The 18,861-nt window shown below is 35.1% G+C and overlaps 1 protein-coding gene, 1 non-coding gene and 1 pseudogene across 3 annotated transcripts; 1 reads left to right on the forward strand and 2 right to left on the reverse strand.

Annotated features, from left to right (window-relative positions):
- Positions 1–607: 607 nt before the first annotated feature.
- On the forward strand, positions 608–712 carry LOC125493015 (U6 spliceosomal RNA). The gene has a single exon (XR_007269397.1). It is a non-coding gene; the product is annotated as a U6 spliceosomal RNA (small nuclear RNA).
- Positions 713–924: 212 nt separating this feature from the next.
- On the reverse strand, positions 925–6,519 carry LOC104883531 (uncharacterized; annotated as a pseudogene).
- Positions 6,520–15,069: 8,550 nt separating this feature from the next.
- On the reverse strand, positions 15,070–17,868 carry LOC125492314 (structural maintenance of chromosomes protein 1-like). 2 transcript variants are annotated; one of them, XM_048634661.2, is made up of 6 exons: positions 17,494–17,868; positions 16,707–16,951; positions 16,512–16,607; positions 16,303–16,442; positions 15,998–16,087; positions 15,070–15,915 (listed from the first exon to the last, which is right to left on the reverse strand). In XM_048634661.2, exons 3-6 carry the CDS (start codon positions 16,564–16,566, stop codon positions 15,703–15,705), a joined length of 498 nt encoding a protein of 165 aa, XP_048490618.1. In that variant the 5' UTR covers positions 16,567–16,607; positions 16,707–16,951; positions 17,494–17,868; the 3' UTR covers positions 15,070–15,702. The 2 variants fall into 2 exon arrangements, with proteins under 2 accessions (XP_048490618.1, XP_057247124.1); XM_057391141.1 differs by having other exon boundaries at positions 16,707–17,001.
- Between the last annotated feature and the right edge of the window lie 993 nt (positions 17,869–18,861).

Below are 18,861 nucleotides of genomic sequence, written 5' to 3' on the forward strand. Positions count from 1 at the left end.
CTAATGTTTTGAATTTAAGAATAAAAAATTATCCCAATGGTTAACCAATGACACCATCATGAGGGTGGTTGTAGAACTAGAATTATGTCCAAGTTAGTGACATTAAAAGAGTTAGGCATATAATACTCCATCCGTTTCCTAAATATCTTTCCTCTTTCTGTTTAAGTGCGTTCCCAAAAGATCTTCCCTCTTTTACTTTATTCCTTATTTGGAATTTTTTTTCTCTTTACCCTCTCATGTCCCTATCATATGGTCCACCATTACATTAATAATTCAATTTTACTTCATTTCTCTCTCCTACTTTAACCCCTTTTTATTTGTTTATTTATCTTAACCCCTTTCTCTCTCCTACTTTACTCACCCCACATAACACATAAATGGATCTTCCTTGGTATCTGTAGGAACAGTAACAAGGAATATCTTTAGGAAATGGAGGGAGTAATAAATTATACACCAAATATCTCCAATGTTTTGAAAATTCACCATACACTCCTAAATTTTTCAGAAATACACCCTTAGCATTAACCTCTAATTATTTATTAGCTCTAAATTAATCATCAATCTAAAAAAGGTTGCCCTTTCTATATTGTGTGGTGCTCATAATATTTTCTCATTAGAGACCTATAATAAAATTAGAATGATATAGAGAAGTTTAACATGGTTGCACAAGAATGATACACAAAAGTCAAGAAAATGATGATCCAATAGTTTTGGCAAAATTAACTTTTTATGTTACAAAGATTGTTGTTTTGTATCTCCAAACTAGTTTTAGGACCCGTGCATTATGCACGGGAGTATTAATTGCTTTATAACATAACTAAGGAACAATAAAAAAATAACAATGACGCAGATAACCCAACATCATAAAATCATCATATATGAGTGATCAAACCGTTAATTACATATATAACATTTTAACTCAATCTATATGTTTGCAAACACTTCCTTGTAAACTACATTTATTGTACTTGTACGTGCTCCGTGTTCTTCATCAAAAGGAAGAATCTTTAGACCTTTTTTGCTCGTAACTCTGGAAACAGCAACATAAAATGGCTATGGCTAAAAATAGGTCTCGGGAGATACAAGCCTACATGAGACAAAGATTGTCCTTGACTTTTATTTATAGTCATAGAAAAGCAAACCATTAAAGGAAATTGATGTCTCTGAAATATGAAGGAAACTTGGTGGAGTCCTACGGCGTCAATATCATTCTTGAGATAAAAACTTTTGCTCCCACATTACTTCCGGAAATAACAGTAGCTTTAATAACACGATTACCTAAATGATTGACGACTAACCTCATTACATAATCCATATGTTTTTATCAATATTCCTTAGAAGCATAACTGGCGCACCAACCTTTAATCGTATGCTATGATTTGGGAGACTAGAGAATTATATTTTATCGAGGAATTCAGTGGAGTATATTTCGTGGACTCCAAAGTTTCCGTCCTCTTTGCTTATAGCATCCGAACTTTAAAAGACTTTCTCTTCTCCAGGATTGGTAGATAGAACATGATCATTTACTATCTCCACTATCTCATTTGTTGGGGCCAAAATAGCTCTTTCTTGGAAATATTTAGCTTCCCAAATATGCTCATGTAGGTCTGGGTATGTGCTATCAACAATTGCCGAAATTGGATCGGCCCATGATCTATAAGGATATCTTTTGCAACCTCGATAACGACTTCACCATCATTAGGACCCCCAGCCTTTCCATCTCCTACGCTTAGTATCCACTCTGAGAATTCTCGTAATCCATCAACAGAAGATTTCGAGGAACCTGATTGTAATCTCATATTGTGAGTAAGTCTTAGGACCTTACACGAATCCCATAAGTAAGACGAATTAACGGTGGTGAACACGATATCTTGCCCAGTTCCCTTCGGTACAACTGGTAATATCTGCCTGAAATCACCACCGAATATCATCACTTTTACCTCCAAATGGTCGATGAAAGTTATCCTTATCAACCAACCTCATTATGTCCCTCAAACTTCTATCAAGTGCTTTAAAATAATACTTATGCATCATTGGAGCTTCATCCCAAATGATTAGTTTTGTCTTAATTAGAAGAGCAGCTAAATCCGACCCAGGGCGAATGACGACGCAAGTAGAATTCTTAATTACATTCAAAGGGATACCAAATCTAGAATGAGCTGTTCTTCCTCGTGGAAGGAGGAGAGAAGCAATTCCACTCGAAGCTATCGGCAATACAATTTCACCCTTCTTTCTTATTGTAGCACATAATGTCTTCCAAACATATGTTTTACCCATCCCTCTGTAGCCATAAACAAAAAATGCACCTCTTTCTTGACTCGACACATCATCCAATACTTCCCAATAAATCATCGACTGCTCATCAGTTAAACCTTTATACAATTTGTCATGTTCCAAGGTCATTTCCTCAATGTCATAAGAAAACTCATCTGCTATGAGCTTGTTTTGTCCTTTAAACATGATTAGTTCATCTGGAAAAGGTATTCCACTTAATCTACGCAAGCTGCTACCATTACTTTGGAGCATGGTTTGAATCTCAGCCAATGCAAAAGCTTCAATTTGATCGTCAGTTAAATGGAGAGCCGTGAAAACATATAAAATAAATACAGTAACCTATATTAAGTATGCACGTTGCTAAAAAATATCACTTTTGACTCAACAATGTTATCGTAGTTCTTTACCTTTTTTTTTGAATAGAACGCTGCTTGTAAAGAATGTCATCAGACAATAACCGCCAAGTCTTTTGCCAAACTTCCTCCGGCTTCGACATACTACCAGATAATAGTAACATGGAGAACAAATGTCTTAGATAATGCCCTGATTCTGTAAAACATGCTTCTGTTATTGCGTCAACATATTCCTTGTCATCATCAAGTAACCCCCTTGCATAGCAAGCTTCCTTGCATGTAGGATACACTACACCATCAACCGTTCTAATGTCTTCGTAGCCTGTCGCGCCTTTTACAAAATTCAGTAAAGTTCTAAGATATGTTCACTAGTAGAGAAACGTCGATTTGCGTCAGACCTGGGACCCCTATTTGCGTCGGACATAGGTCCGACGACACAGATCTTGACGCAAATGACCAATAAGTGATCTGCGTCGTATCAAGAAACGATGCAGATATTTTAACCATTTGCGTCGCACGTAGCATACAATGCGACGCAAATGACCAATTTGCGTCGCACAGTACACAAGGTGCGACGCAGATAGCTCTTAAAAGTACCAACAAGATAGTCTGAAATATGCATTTTCCATCAGCATTCATCTGCATCGCACACAACACAACATGCGACGCAGATGTGGTTTTTTAGCTTTATATTTTTGTTTTTTTTTCATATATATATATTTTTTTGATAATTGGTGTTATTTTATTCCATTCATAACTTTGTATACAATACTTTAATACAAGTCTGCTGCCATACAATTTGGAACAAGAGTACAACAGACTTACAGTGAAATAGCTAAATAATTGCCCGAGTTTCTTTCATATACTAAACGAACATTAATAATGTAAAAATTTAAGGGCAATGTGAAGAGCCAATGTCCAACATTAGTAACATGTATTTTATATTAATTATGTTGAATATATATTACAAAATTTAGAATGAGAGATGAAAATATGTAAACTAGATATAAATAAATTACATTACAAATGTAGAAAACATGTAAAATTAAAATGATAATAATCGAGGACGAAGCACTGCCAACATTTTCCGACGAAGAAGACGAGAAGAACCAAACACAGATTTGCAATGAAAATAAGAATTTCAGAGAATTAAAAAAAAAATCCTAGATTAGGATAAATGCCAAAAAAAAGTAAATAAAAAATCAGATATAAAAAGTAAAAAAAAAAGAAGGCCGTAATTTTCATATGCATGAACTAAATCTAGAACGTTTTAATTTTTCACATCGGAAAATAAAAAAATGAATTTTCAGATCTGATAATTAAAACATAAAATAAGATCTAAAAAATTAAAAACGAAATAGACTATGATAAACGCCAAAAATAAAACATAAAATTAGATCTACAAAATGAAAAAATGAAAAAACGAAATTGTAGATCTGTAAAAAAAAAACAAACCTGTCAAGAGAGAGAAAGAGTTTTCGAGGCGAGAGAAAGATATTCATCCATGGCGGTTTTCGTTGTTCACTGACACTGCTCGTTCTTCAAATTTGTTCAATGTTCACTTTTTCGTTGTTCGAAAATAATCGAGGACGAAGCACGGTTAAGAGTTTCGTTGTTCGAAAATATTTTCGTTGAGAAAGAATTTCAGAGTATTCATCGCTTTTTCATTTGAGAGAGAGGGTGAGGGTGAGGGTCAGAGAGAGAGTGAGTGAGAGGGTGAGAGAGATAGAGAGGGTTTGAGGGTGAAAGGATTTTGAGAGACGCTACTGCCATATGAATAACTTCCTTCTATGTGCTAGGGTTTGAGGGTTTGAGTGAAATAAGAGGTCAAGGGCTCTAGCTAGGATTTAGAAAAAGCGAGTTGGGTTTTGGGGCTGATTTGCGTCGGATGGGACAAGGAGTCCGACGCAAATTAGTTAAGTACGACGCAAATAGGGCTTCAAATTTCATAAATGGATGCAGCAATGTGCGTTGGATGGACCTCAGTGTCCGACGCACATGATTTATATGCGTCACACATCAATAGGGTACGACGCATATAACCCGTATCTGGTGTTTATACAATGATGTTTTGCGTCGTTTTGCCTTTCATGCGACGCAAATGGGGCAACGCAAATCGTCATTTTTCTACTAGTGGTTATTCTAGTATAAACACTAGATCAACTACAAGAGGGGGGGGGGGTGAATTATAGTTGGGAAGATTTTCAAACTTTTTGCGGATAATAAAACTTGAAAGATAATGAAGAAAAATAATACAAGGAAGAACACTAGAAGATCCTTTTAACAAGGTTCTCTTCGTCAATTCTTTAGGAAGAAAACTTGCTCTTTTATTTATGAAAGTTATTACAACTTATTATAAATCAATCCTCACTCAGTTCCTCTAGGAACCAGTTGCCAGTCACCTTGTTCCCCCTGAACATGTGACTTTCCTCACTTGACTTTACTAGAAGTCTTCTCTTTCTCTTTTCTCACTCTTGAATACAAGATTTGAGTTCTCTCAACCCATACTATAAGAATATTACAAATGTGTATGTTAAATGAAGAAAAAATTACAAGAAAAACTTTCTAAGTAATGATTGACTTTTTCTCGCATGAAAGTTCTTAAATTTTTCTTCGAATAATTTCTTCCTTAAATAGTTGTTGCAATACTTCCTTCATCTGGACATGTTTTGCTCCATTTTCTCCTCAAATGGCGCGAGTGGAGTAATGGAGATCATGGCCTGATTTTCGCTGCACTTCCTCCACTCTTTTTGTAAAGGAAATAAACTACCTTCCACTAACCGTTAGTGGAAGCATCTTCATCGAGTTGGTTCGAGAGCTTTAAGGAATCAGCTCCACATTGTATGCCATGCCATTTGAGTTTGTTGGAGAACTACAAGGGATCAACTCCTCATTGTATGCCACACTATTTCCAACTGATTTCACGCATAACAACAACAAAATATCTACTAACTTAAAGAATCTTTTATCCAAATATTCTAAGTTACTAGAATATTAAACATACCATATGATAAAGATTCAAAAGTATAAGATAAATATCTTGACTTAGATTAAATAATTAATCTTTCTCAACAAGATATAAATGCAAATTAGAATATTACATTATTTTTTGTTTTTTATAATTTCCGCTTAAATAATACTATATAGTAAAATTAACCTAAGTATTTGGCATCATCAAAACATGAAATACAACAAGATAGAACTTCTCTCCAGATCCTGGTGAGACGTGGTAGATTCGTCCTATTGTGAAACCTTTAGCTCTTGGTGTCCACTGTATTTGAGCCTGTTTTCAAACAAATTTTGTAGGGAACTCAACATAAGTAAGCTCTCTAGATTCTTCATATTTTTGGTTACATTGCATCCAAGATAGGAATTTCGTATTGTCAATATGAGGTCTGTCTAGTACAGATTCCACACCCGTATGGTCATTAAACAAAACAATTTGCTCTCCTGGTAGATGAAAACTTAATCTTTCGACAGCAGGTGTTCGATGATGGATGCTGAATCCAAAAATCCTCCAAATTGCTTCACATGCCGAAATATATCGACAATCATAGTACATCTTTATCTCATCTATTTCTTTGGCTTCACCTTCTTTCTGTTTATCTTGATAAGCTGCAGCTGTAACCCTATCATATCCCTTGTTTATATATTTGAATAAATATTTAATTGATCTAGATTGGTTACACCATTCAACGTTTATATGTCCTTGATATTTACGAAGCAATTCAGCATTATACGGAATAACATACCGATTATCAAGATGAACCCCACTCTTCTCAAATGTAGATCCATTATCTCTTTGCCTGTACACTAGATATCCTTCATCATCCACGCTAGTAGCATCATTGAACCTCTTGGGAAGATGCTTACTACATTGCTTGTCAATCATTCACGGAGCATTTGCATTTGCTGAACCACATAGACCATGCATCATATACTCACTGACGGTTTGATATAATTCGTGATCTTCACATTTATCGGGCAACTCAGCACAAATAATCTTATCAATATCTGAAGCAACAGGGTATTTGTCTTCTTGATGCATGAACAACAAAATATGAGCGTGCGACAAACCACACTTTTGGAATTCAACTGTATATACCACTGAAAATCTGAAACAGAATATGCAAATTAAACAATTAAAGTAAAAATGATACATAAAGCCATTTAGTATGTTGTACCTTGCAACAGTGTTCTTAATTTCATCCTCAGAATCGTATATGTAAAGCTGGGAAAACTTTTGTCGTGCACCATCAGCAGGCAATAAAGTACCTATCAAGTGATGATTTTGACCACCAATCTTGTAATTGTATGGACCTTGACCTTTAGTTGTAGGTGCAATAATCCTTCTACCCATCGATGTAAACGAATACATCATATTATAACCTCTTATATTTTCAAGAAAGTGGTTGCTTCTATTATGTTTCTTCTTTAATAGATCATAAATAATTTGATGTGGATGTTTTAGTAGAGGTAGTTGAACCTTCCCTTACATGCAACATAACGAAAACTTCGGCTTGATTGTTTTGTTTATCTTGTTAACTCTCTCGTCAAACCACATTTCTGCCCCACAAAACTCACACACATATGTAGGGTCTCCTAAACCCGAGTAGCTCTCTGTGAAAAAGAAATTGCATTAATAAAATATGCGATATAAATTTTAATGAATAATGAAAGACAGCAAATAATAATAATCATTATGTATTTTACATGATTTGCAATAGTTAGTAGAAATTATATGCCTACCTATGACGATATCCATATAATTGACGTTGTTGTCACTATCGTCTTCTTTAGCACACTCATCTTGAAAGGTAGTATTTTATTGGTCATGAGAAGTTAATTCAACATTTTCATCTTTATAGATCAGTCATAAACAAATAATACATTTTAGATTTGATATGAAAAGTAATGGAAATAATACATACCTATATTAAATAAATAAATAATAAATTAATACCGTTTATAATTTTGCATGTAACTGATTTAAGGATATTTGAACTTTGAACCACATGTCTCTTAGGTCTAACCTAATTATGAGATTGTGCCAATTCCTCATGTCTCCAGAAACCATAGAATTGCCTATTATTTTTGCGTTTTAGTTAATCGAAACTAATAAATGAACATAATTATTGAATATCATCATGACTTTGAAAGTAGATAATGCATACCTCGAGTTCCTTTTTCTAACAAAATGAGCTTTATCTTATTTCTGGCAATATATGAAGGAGATTGTTTCACTAAAGTAAATTTCAAATAAATATGATCATGTGATTTTGTATATTATTTTATTTTATCGTTTAATATAAATAATAATCACTAAATATCGAAATATATATATATATATATATATATATATATATATATATATATATATATATATATATATATATCATATACTGTTAATAACAATGCTGGTAGGATTATTGTTAGAAGTAATTGTGTCTAGTGGTGCCTCAAAAGACGATTGAGAAGATGATGATTGTAAATCTAGAACAAAAGAAATTGGTATTTTCATTTATGTTAATAAAAAAATTAAAATTGAATTAGCATATAAAAGGAATTTATCATATATTTACCTTTATACGCCAATGGAATAGTACAAACAATACTTGAATAATTAACTACATTGCTTATTGAGGTGAATGAAAAACGGATCCATCTGAAGTAGAGGTGTCAAAAACTGGGCCGACCCACAGGTGAACCCGCATGCGACCCAAACCCAACCTGTTTCGAGCTGAGAGTGGTCGGTTGGGAAGCCGATCCATTCCGACCCAGCGTCCACCAGTTTATAGTTTAACCCGTGGATTTGGTAACCCAACCTGAATTGGGCCGACCTAGTTTGACCAGTGCCCAGTTGCACCCGTGAACAACGACCTAGACCCAATCTGTTTCCGACCTAAAATAACCCGCACCCAACTTCACCCGCCAATGACCTAGTTAAACCCACCCAGTTACCACCCAACCCAGCTATCACCGACTCAGTTCTGACCCAACCTAGTTATGACCCAACCCAATTTCGACCCAACCCAGTTACCACCCGACCCAACTAAACCCGACCGAACATCATTCTTACGCAATACAACCGACAATGAGTAAATGAGTACATTTTTTTTGTCAATTTAAATAATTTTTGAACAGAAAACATTTCGTCACTTTTTTTGTTCAAAGTAATTGACAAATATTATTTATCAAGACATAAATACATAATTAAGATCTCTATCATTTTTAACCACCTCATTTAAATTTGAAACCCCCAATATTCAACCCCCATGTGGTTGTTTTTTGTTAAGTTGTCCATTATACAATATTTTAACGGTAAACCAAGTGGTATTATTAAGGTTTGCTGTTTTGGTATATATGACATAAAAAGTTAAAAGAATTTGCCAAAAAATAACGTATATTAAATAAATATCTAATATGTATTATGTAATTGATTGTAATAACTTAAATACTTAATAAGTATTAGAAATGCTCTTTTTATTTTATCCCTCCAAATCTCCACACTCCACTTGCTTACGTAGAGTTTAGACAACATAAATAAAATATAAAGTAGGCAAAAATAGATAAAATAAAATCATAATTGGAGTATTGGACAAACGAAAATAAAATAAAAATAGAATTGGACAAAAGAAATTCCAAAAAATTTCGTTTCATTCCACTTTGCAAGTTTCTAACATTCATTACAGTGTTAGGTTAGTCATTACCGATAGCAAAAAATTACACGAAAAAATTACATCACAACTAGCAACCAGCAAGGCAGCAAGTCAACAACTAAACCCTCCTCGGACGATTAGAAAACAGTGTTTTTCGGGGTCCAAATCCCCGGTGACGCAAGGGCTCATGGGTATCTCATGGCCATCATTAATGAGAGTGTGATCCCATTCTTCTTCAACCATAAATCGAGTGAAAATCCCATCCTTACCCGACCCAACCATGTGAACACCACCACCACCCGCCATTTCACCACCACCACCAGCCTTTAACCCACCACCAGCAGCCTCTAACCCACACACAATCACCTTTCGAAACACATTTTTCTTCTTTTTATTTTTTCCTTCCTCACTAGCTTTGTCAAGAATTTTAACATCAAGTTCTCTACATCTTAGAGATCTCCTAAAACCCACTCTCTCATAAATCACCTTACCCTTTCCTTTATCCATTTTTGCAGTGATTCTAAATAAAAGGAAATATAAGAAACCAAAGACAGATTTTTGAATGAAATAAGGCAACCAAAGAATATATAAGTCTTGGACGAACACTTAAACAACTACAAGAGGGGGGGGGGGTGAATTATAGTTGGAGAGATTTTCAAACTTTTTGCGAAAATAAAAGAATGATTGAATAAGAAAGAAATAATTGCATGAATAAGAAAGAACTAGGAACACGAGATTTTTACAAGGAAAACTTCCTAGGCCCAATAGGAAGAAAAACCTCCTAGGCCCAATAGGAAGAAAAACCTTGACCACGAGGGATTTTGACTCAATTCTCTTTAATAACTTTAGGCCAAAAGATTCTCTTTTGTACAACCTAAACTTGGACCAACTCTGTTCCACTAGGACCTAGTTCCCTGTCAGCTTGTTCCCCCTGAACAGTTGACTTTCTCCCTTGACTTCACTCGAAGTCTTTTCTCTTTCTCTCTTCTCTCCCTCTTTCTCTTTTTCTCTCAAAATGATTACAGACTTAGATTCACTCAACCCAATCTATAATACATCAATTGCTAAGAAGAAGAAAACCGAATGTACTTTCACTAAGAATATTACATAGAAAATTCTGAAAGTATATTTAAAAAGATCGTTACAAACATCTATTTGTAGAGACCTATCTTCTCGAGTTCTTCACCACGATCTTCTCCAAGATCTTCCCCATGATCTTCTCCATGATCACACATAGCTTCAGCCACTTCTCCATAATATGTCCGTTGTATTTTTACCATTGGCAGTTGGTTAGTTAGGCTTCCATAATCTCAGCCACTAACACACGCGCACCTCCACGTTCACACGCCTTGTAAATAGGTTGGTTGTTGTGGTTCCTAAATTGTAGGAACTACCTCAACGATCTATTTTGGGCGCTTGCTTAGGTTAGTTTTTTGCGGCTCCTTGTTTTTAGGAAAACAAAAAATGCTGCACACAAACTAACTAAACAGAATATTATGGAATCTTAATATATCAAATATTTTCCTCCATAATATTAACAGTTTGTCACAAATAAGGTTTAACAACTTAATCTTGATTAAACTCCTAATCAATTCTCCATAAGTTATTTAACATGTTATTGTGAGGTCTAAAAATAAATAAACTAATGAAAACTGAAAGAATAAATCTAACAAAATAAAATAATCAAAACGGAAAGAATAAATCTAAAACACATGAAATTAAATCTAACATAATAAACTAAAAATGGACTAATAAACTAAAATCAAATAAACTTTAATTATATGTCATTATCAAAATAGTGAAATAACGATATTCCCCCTTTTTGATTATGACAAATAATTAACAAAAATGTTTATGTTTTTATGTTTTGAAAAAAAAATCTAAAGACTAAGACTATAACTCACAAAACAAATAAAATACACAAACTAACTTAAGTAAAACTCTACTGAGACTGGGAACAGGATCAGACTTGAAAAACATGAATAGGAACTAAGATAAAAAAAATTTTAGACACTATATCTCTTCCCCCATTGTAATTATCAAAACAAAGAAATGTACCTGCATCACTAGAGAGTCAACAGTCTAGGCAACAAGCAAGTTGCTCAAACATAGATCTCATAATATTATCCATCCAAACACAAACAAAATAGGCATGCAGAAAGCAACATTATAGACAGCAGATATTACGCAATATGCAGAGTAAGGCAGAAGAAAGTAAAGAAATTAAAGAGAAATTAAAAGTACTTCATGTGTCTCAGAAGGACACAAGAAGAGAAATCCAAAAGATTGTTTAATAATTACAGCCACAAAAAAAACATGTTCAATTGTTCCAAAGTTAAGAGAAGTTAGGGTTTGGATCGTTTGAAGAGAGAGGAGACCACAGAATCAATCTTGGAGAGCACACCATCCACCTTGTTCCTGATCCCAGTATCAGCATTCTTGATGGCAATCAGTTGTTGTTGCTGCTGAGAGTCCAGAACATTGACAGTAGCTTCAATGGCATTGATCCTGGTGTGTAGAAGGGTCAAGGAGTCCTGAATTTCCCGGAATAGCTTGTTAAGCCTAGTTATAGACAGCAACGGAAAATCCACAGTAGTAGAAGGAACTGGATCAGAACCGAGGTGAATAAACACTGTTTCACCTTGATCCTGCTCCTTTAGAGACTTGGACCCAGCCAACCTTTGAATCTTCCTCACAAAACCACTTGGAACCCCCTCTTCATCCAACTTCCTCTACCCACCTCAACCTTTACCGGAGTTTCTTCCCTCTCAAAATCTATCTTCCCATTTACCAACCTCAAACTAAGCCTGGTCAGAGTTTCTTTTGTAAGATAATTTTCTGGCTCAAAAGAAAAAAAAGGGACTGGTAGGAAGTTTAACTTTGCATTGTTTGAAGACAGGAGAGGAGATTTCCATAACCCACTTTGGTGTTATGGGTAATGCGGTGAGAGAGATGTGAAATTATCAAGGAGGGAAGGTTGATTTTTATGTTTTCGGCAAGGCAGTACATAATGGAAAGATCCATTAGACTTGCCTGGGTTCTTTTTGAGGAACGGGGTAAAATGAAACGCCAAACCAGTTGAAATAACAACTTATGAAATGGAGACAATTCTTTTGGATCTAAAGATAAAGCATGTGAATTGCCGTTAAAGAAAGCAAGAATTTGAGCATTTGAAACTCCATTTATGTTCAGCTTAGCCCTACCCTTAATGTAATCCTTGTAACCCTCATTTGGAACATCAAACCATTCCCCCGTTTCTTCTCAGTTATAGTAACCACAGACCCATTTACTATTGACACACAAACACCTCAGTTATGGTAAACCCAGAACAAAATGCTTTCATTTCTTTTTCATAAAGACCCTCATCCACACTAACAATTTTCAACCATTTCTGAAATTTTAAAATTTTCAATAACTCATTCCACTTATTTCTTGTAGTTTTCGAAACCAAGACCTTCTTTTCTTCTGGTTTGTGATTTCTCAATCCACTTAGGAACAACCATCGTTTTGCCTCTATTCCTTGCGACAACCAGTTCTTTTTTGAGATTGCAGATTTGTTCCTGTAAAGAAATTTTTTCTTTATTCAAATTTTCAATCTCAGATCTGTAACCTTTCAAAGGAGTTGATCTTATATCAAAGGAACCTAGAACAGGGACAAACTCCTTCAAGTGTGAAATCTCTAAATTGATTAGATAATTTTCATTTTTCACACTATCATAATATTCTTTGATTTTTGAGTTTTTGTCAAATAAATCAAGGAATCTTGTTTCAACATCTGTTCTCATTTTCTTAAGCTTGTCTATGTGTTCTTTGCAGACCTTTAGGGCTTGTTCAGTTTGTTCACGTTTTTCACGTTTATCTCTACATTCAAGAATTGCATCATAAAGAAGATCATATATTTCAGGCCTGGTTTTACAATCTAAGTCTGACTTAAGACCATGTTGACTTACCTCAACCTTTTCTTCATCTTCTTTTTCATCAATGTTTGCCATGAGCCAAAGGTTTGTTGTTTCTTCAGTTTGTTGTTCTTCTTCTTCTTCCATCTCTGAATCTCCCCAAGCAGCTATCATTGCTTTGCGTACATTTGCCTTAGAGAAAGGTACCTTGGATTCTTTGTTCCTTTCAGCAAAGCGTTCCTTGTTCCTTTCTTTGGTTTTATCATTTTCCGAAAGTGGACATTCCTTGATGAAGTGATCTGTACTACCACATTTATGACAAGCAGTTTTGTTAGAAAATTTCTTAGTTTTACCTTTGAAGTTCCCATTCTTCATGTTCCTATACATCTTTCGAAAATTTTGAACCATGAGAGCTGCTTCTTCTTCTTCTGAGTCCGAATCATCTTCATCATCTGCTTTGAGAGCAATGGATTTTGATTTGGAGCTTTCACCATATTCAGTATCAAGTTGAAGCTCATGAGTCATAAGTGATCCTGCCAGCTGTTCTAAGTTGAACTTAGTGAAGTCTTTTGTTTCTTGTAGAGCAGTGACTTTAGCCATCCATCTGTCCTTAGGGAGACTCCTAAGAACCTTTCAAACCTGTTCCTCGGATGAAATAAACTTTCCAAGAGAAGCTAACTCATTAGTAATGTTAGTAAAACGAGTAAACATATCACTAGTAGGAAAAACATCAAGTGCTCCGGTTAAAAACCATACAAGTGCTCCGTATTTGACCCGTAGCAGACCCCATACGAGCACTTGAGTATTTATCAAGTGCTCCGGTTGAAAACCGGAGCACTTAGATTTACAAGTGCTCCGGTTGTCTTAAAAACCGGAGCACTTGAGAATTTTATTAGGTCAAAATTCCACAAGTGCTCCGGTTGATAAGAGAAAACCGGAGCACTTGTGAATCAAGTGCTCCGGTTTTTTCCTAACAACCGGAGCACTTGACATATTTTTTTAAATAAAAAAAATATTGTTGTACAGCAGCAAGCATAGAACAACAACACTAGTTGGAATAATACAATGCCCACAATAAGCTTATGTACACCCATGCATCAGTTATCCTTTTATATTTTTGAGTGGCTATTTGTACATTGCCATGTTTGAGTTACCATTTTATGCAGTCAAATGACTAATATAAGAAGCATAACTCATAACAGTAACACTAACTTCATCAACAAAAAATAATTACAACACTATACAATTACATCATAACAAAGGCTTGCAGACCTTATCCATATGAGAATCTATAATAGTATCGACATTAATGGTTCTAATGTTGAATGGAGGATGATACAGTAAGAAGAAAAATTTTCAAGGAATTCAACAAGAGGGGAACATAGCAGATTAATCGGACCATTTTTCCCTTTTTTGTGGCAAAAGAGAAATTTGAAGCTTCCGACCAAAAATTCATCACTCTCTAAAGAAAGACTTGGCCTTAATTATATTAATTCAATCAAATCTATTAAAGTGAGAACCAGGGAGGAAGGTAATGAATACCTTGTAATTCATCCTTCATTTGATTGATCTCAGTGGTAATACTCTCCATTTCTAACTTAGCTTCAACCTCCTTCTCCTGCAGTTTTTTGAGGTCATCTTGTAATGCACTAAGGGATGAGTGAATCTGCACAATTTGTGATTCCAAATCCTGATTTTTGTAATATTCCATCCTGCAAAATAAAATAGTAAATAAAAAGTTCACCAAAAATATAGTCCCGATGTAATAAAATTTGGGGAAATCCAAACTACAATTATGCAGTAACCATAGCTAAACTAATACTCGTCGCAGCGAAAAAAACATCACATCAAAGAGAGTTAATTATTTGCATTAATATACTTGAGCTCCACTTAATTATTCACTTCCAGGACAGGTCATTCTGAAAGTATCACATGTTTTTAGATTCTATCATTTTGCAACATGCAAAGATATGTTATAAGAAAATTCAGAACTCCACAGTACGGTAAAGATAGAAATTTCACATTTGCAATTGTAGTTAACAAAGGCTACAATAAAACGGGCATTTTAGTCTCAGGCTTTCAGCCTTTCAAAAAGTTATCAAAACTGAGCATAGCACATTTTTATAAGCCATCAAAATTTTAGTAGCTCGAAGTAAACTTAAATGTAAAACTTTTCAAGTGTCCACCATTCTTGTCCAATAATATTAGTCAAGTGAGCCAGAACCTGTACATATGAGTTCCTCCTTATCATGGGTAGGGTGGGCAAAAATAAGGGGAATATAGCCAGGTCAGTTCTTGTCAAAGCATGTTGATTACACAGTTGCCAAATAATTATAAAACAAGAACCCTTCTGGAAGGATCCATTATCATTGTTAAGGCCAACTTACTTTTTATGTCACTCATTTTCCTGTCTTCAAAGCTTTTAGTACCATATGTACAATTAGGTTACACAGTTGCTATAGATAAACAATGAGAGAGACATTTAAACAAAGAGGTATGTCAAAAAAAAAAAAAAGAAACTTACTGATACTTCAGCTTTGATATTTCGTTACGCAAGGTAACCTTTTTCTCGAATGTCTCTGCATCAGCCGTCAGTTGAGTTTCCTCATATGCCCGAATGTCATCACCGACAGCTTCACTGAAATCTTTGTAAATGCGATCGACAATTTCATTTATCCTCTTCTCCAATAACTTCTTTATTTCACCGTCTCTTTTCTTGATAGTGGCCTCTAACTGCAACAGAATAAGACACACGTGAAATCTAAGACAAGCTCAGTTTATGCTAAATCTACTCGTCGTCTAGAAAGTTGTATACCATTGCATGATCAGGCTCAATCCTGCGAATTTCTTCCTCAATGTTCCTCTTTTCATTCTCCAATTTCTTAAGCTTATCACGAATGCTTTTCTGCACAAAAAAACTAATAAAAAAATAGGGGTAATCACACTACAAAGTAGAATGGGCAAAAAGACATAATAATGGCTTTAAAGATGAAACTAAAATACAATGCTTAAGGAGTTATGAAGACATCAAAATTCAAGACACAGAAAAAAGCGAGTGGATCATGGCGATGCCTTAACACAAGGCACTAAAAGGCCACACAATGGTTCAATATAAATTACCTCTTCTATTTCAGCGTACTTCATCTTCTTTTCCAAGCCACTAATTTTGACAGAGACCTCTGTCTCTTTGAGATGCATCTCCCGGGGTGACTCAGTAGCCTCAAGCAAAGATTCAAGTTGTTCTTTCTTTTTTTTAAGCTCTACAGAATGCAGTAAAGGTTAGATCTAGCAGGAGAAAACTGAGATAAAATGAAGCATAGAACACAAACCTTCAATTTTCTTGTCTTCCCATTTGTTTGACCTTGCCTCCATTCCACCAGTCATAGTACCAGCTTTTGTCAGGAGAGTTCTATCAATACTTACAACTGAAAAAATAAATATGAGTAGGCCCCATAAAACTCTAAAATACAGCATATAGAACTGAAAGAGACCAAGAATTGAAGGGAGACCAAAGAAGGCTATACCTTTAAACCTTTCCCCTGTCCAGCTTAGACGCTTGGCTTCATCAAGATTGTCACAGACTAATGTATTCCCAACACCAAAGAGAATGGCCTTATCCAAGCCGGGTCAAACTTGTCATAGTTAAGGATAGAGACTCAATTCATCAAAGAATTCCTAACATGAGACGAAACAATTATTTAATAGCCAGACAAGCACCAGGGGGATGACTAACCTATTAGAAACCCGCAACAATCAGATGATACCTCGCCTATAACAATAGGAACATGAGAATGGAACCAATGATAGGCCTTAAAAAATCTAGTCCAATTAGTTCAGAACATGAGAATGAAACCAACGCTGGATCTACACAGATCAACAACAAAAACAAGCAAAGAAAAAAAACTACTATCCTGTGAAACATAATAGAGGGAAATAAAACAGTGTTTTGATAATTAGAAGCCCTTTAGTGATTTGGCATGCCAGCAAAGATAGTGACCGAAAAAAAGGAAATAATATTATTGTACAAAGGAAATCGCATGTAAAACAAAAGCTCTTTAGTGATTTGGCATGCAAGCAAAGATAGTGACCGGAAAAAAGGCAACAATAATATTATTGTACAAAGGAAATCGCATGTAAAACAAAAGCTCAAACTCAACCCTAATTCTTCATTCAGTTACATACTTCAATCAAGTAAAATCAATTGCAAATTAGAACAAAAATTAAAATTATGGAAAGTAAGAGAGGGCATACTAATCTTCATTCATGGTTGTGAGTTTACAAATATAAGGGTCTAAAAGGAAATAAATTTACCTCTGCTCACAAGAGCAGCGACGCGAAGAACAGAGAGGAGGAGTTTCGAGGCTTCGACGGCGACGGTGATGGTAGAAGCAGCATACAACGGTGCTAACAACCAGCAAGACCAACGGCAACACCTCTGAAAACAACAACAACAACGGCGAAACAGAGGAGGAGAGAGAAAACGAGAACATCAATGGCGCCGACAAGGGGGAAACTCCAACGAGCCTGGAAGAATTGTTGGCGACGTGCATGCGAAGGTGAGCGGGAGTGTTTCACGGGGTTTGGGTTTTCGGGTTTTCATCAATTGCGGTTTGGGAGAAATTAGTTTTCACGGGGAAGGAGAAATGAAATGAGATTGCATTTCTTTCGGCTTGGGTTTTGTTTCACTAAACCGACAAAATAACAAGGCAGTCTAATGGTTCGAGAATGAAACCAGTTTTGGTTTTTTATTTGGGCCAAATATCGCTCAACTTAAACTTAGAATCCTTAATATACATTATTAATAATAATAATAACTATATAAAATTAATATAACAAATATATTACAACAAGACAAATTAAAATAATACTCCACAACTTAAATAAAATAAGAATTTTCGGAACATAATTAACTTAATAAATATATTTAACGTTTAAATAATTGCGCTTAAAAACAAGGCTATTACAGAGGAACGGTGCGAGTGAGGGTTCTATTGAGAGAGTCCAATACTCCAATTGAGGGAAGTAATTGGGAGGGAGGGATAAGTGGGCTTAATTAGAGAGAGTCGAAAATTAATTACTTCTTATTGGGAGGGAAAATCAAAGTCCAATCAAGTGCTTGGGTTGAATAATCAACCGGAGCACTTATTTCACAAGTGCTTGGGTTGATTAGTCAACCGGAGCACTTATTTCACAAATGCTTGGGTTGATTAGTCAACCAGAGCACTTGTGAATAAGTGCTCCGGTTGATTAATCAACCCAAGCACTTGATAAGTAGCACAAGGAGTTTTTTCCACTAGTGTATCTCGAATGCTTTCCTTAGTCTTCATAGAGAACAATTCAAATTGATTCATAAGTAAATCAATTTTGGATTACTTCATTAGTTCCTTCATGGGTTACTTCTAGTAAATCCCATATTTGCTTTGCGGATTTGCATTCCATGATCCTATTATGTTCATGGGATCCAAGTTCACAATGCAACAATTTAATAGCCATGGCATTTACTTCCATTTTTTCAAAACCAACTTTTTCATAATCAGAGAGGGGTTTTAAAGTTACCTCATTTTTGTCATTTGTAGTGGTGACCTCGAAATCACCAACTTCAATGACTCTCCATACCTGGTAGTTTTCAGCTTTGATGAATATCTCCATGTGGTTCTTCCAGTAGTTGTAGTGCTTCCC

Source organism: Beta vulgaris, chromosome 8 (genome assembly GCF_026745355.1).
Source record: "Beta vulgaris subsp. vulgaris cultivar EL10 chromosome 8, EL10.2, whole genome shotgun sequence".
Lineage (NCBI taxonomy): Eukaryota > Viridiplantae > Streptophyta > Magnoliopsida > Caryophyllales > Amaranthaceae > Beta > Beta vulgaris.

What these genes read in the sequence shown, in the direction of transcription:
- LOC125492314 (XM_048634661.2), bottom strand. Translation starts at nt 16,566, where the DNA reads ATGACTGGTGGAATGGAGGCAAGGTCAAACAAATGGGAAGACAAGAAA. An exon ending in GGAAGACAAGAAAATTGAAG is followed by an intron (nt 16,443 to 16,511) that starts GTTTGTGTTCTA and finishes TGCATTCTGTAG; the next exon opens with AGCTTAAAAAAAAGAAAGAA. An exon ending in AGTACGCTGAAATAGAAGAG is followed by an intron (nt 16,088 to 16,302) that starts GTAATTTATATT and finishes TTTTTTGTGCAG; the next exon opens with AAAAGCATTCGTGATAAGCT.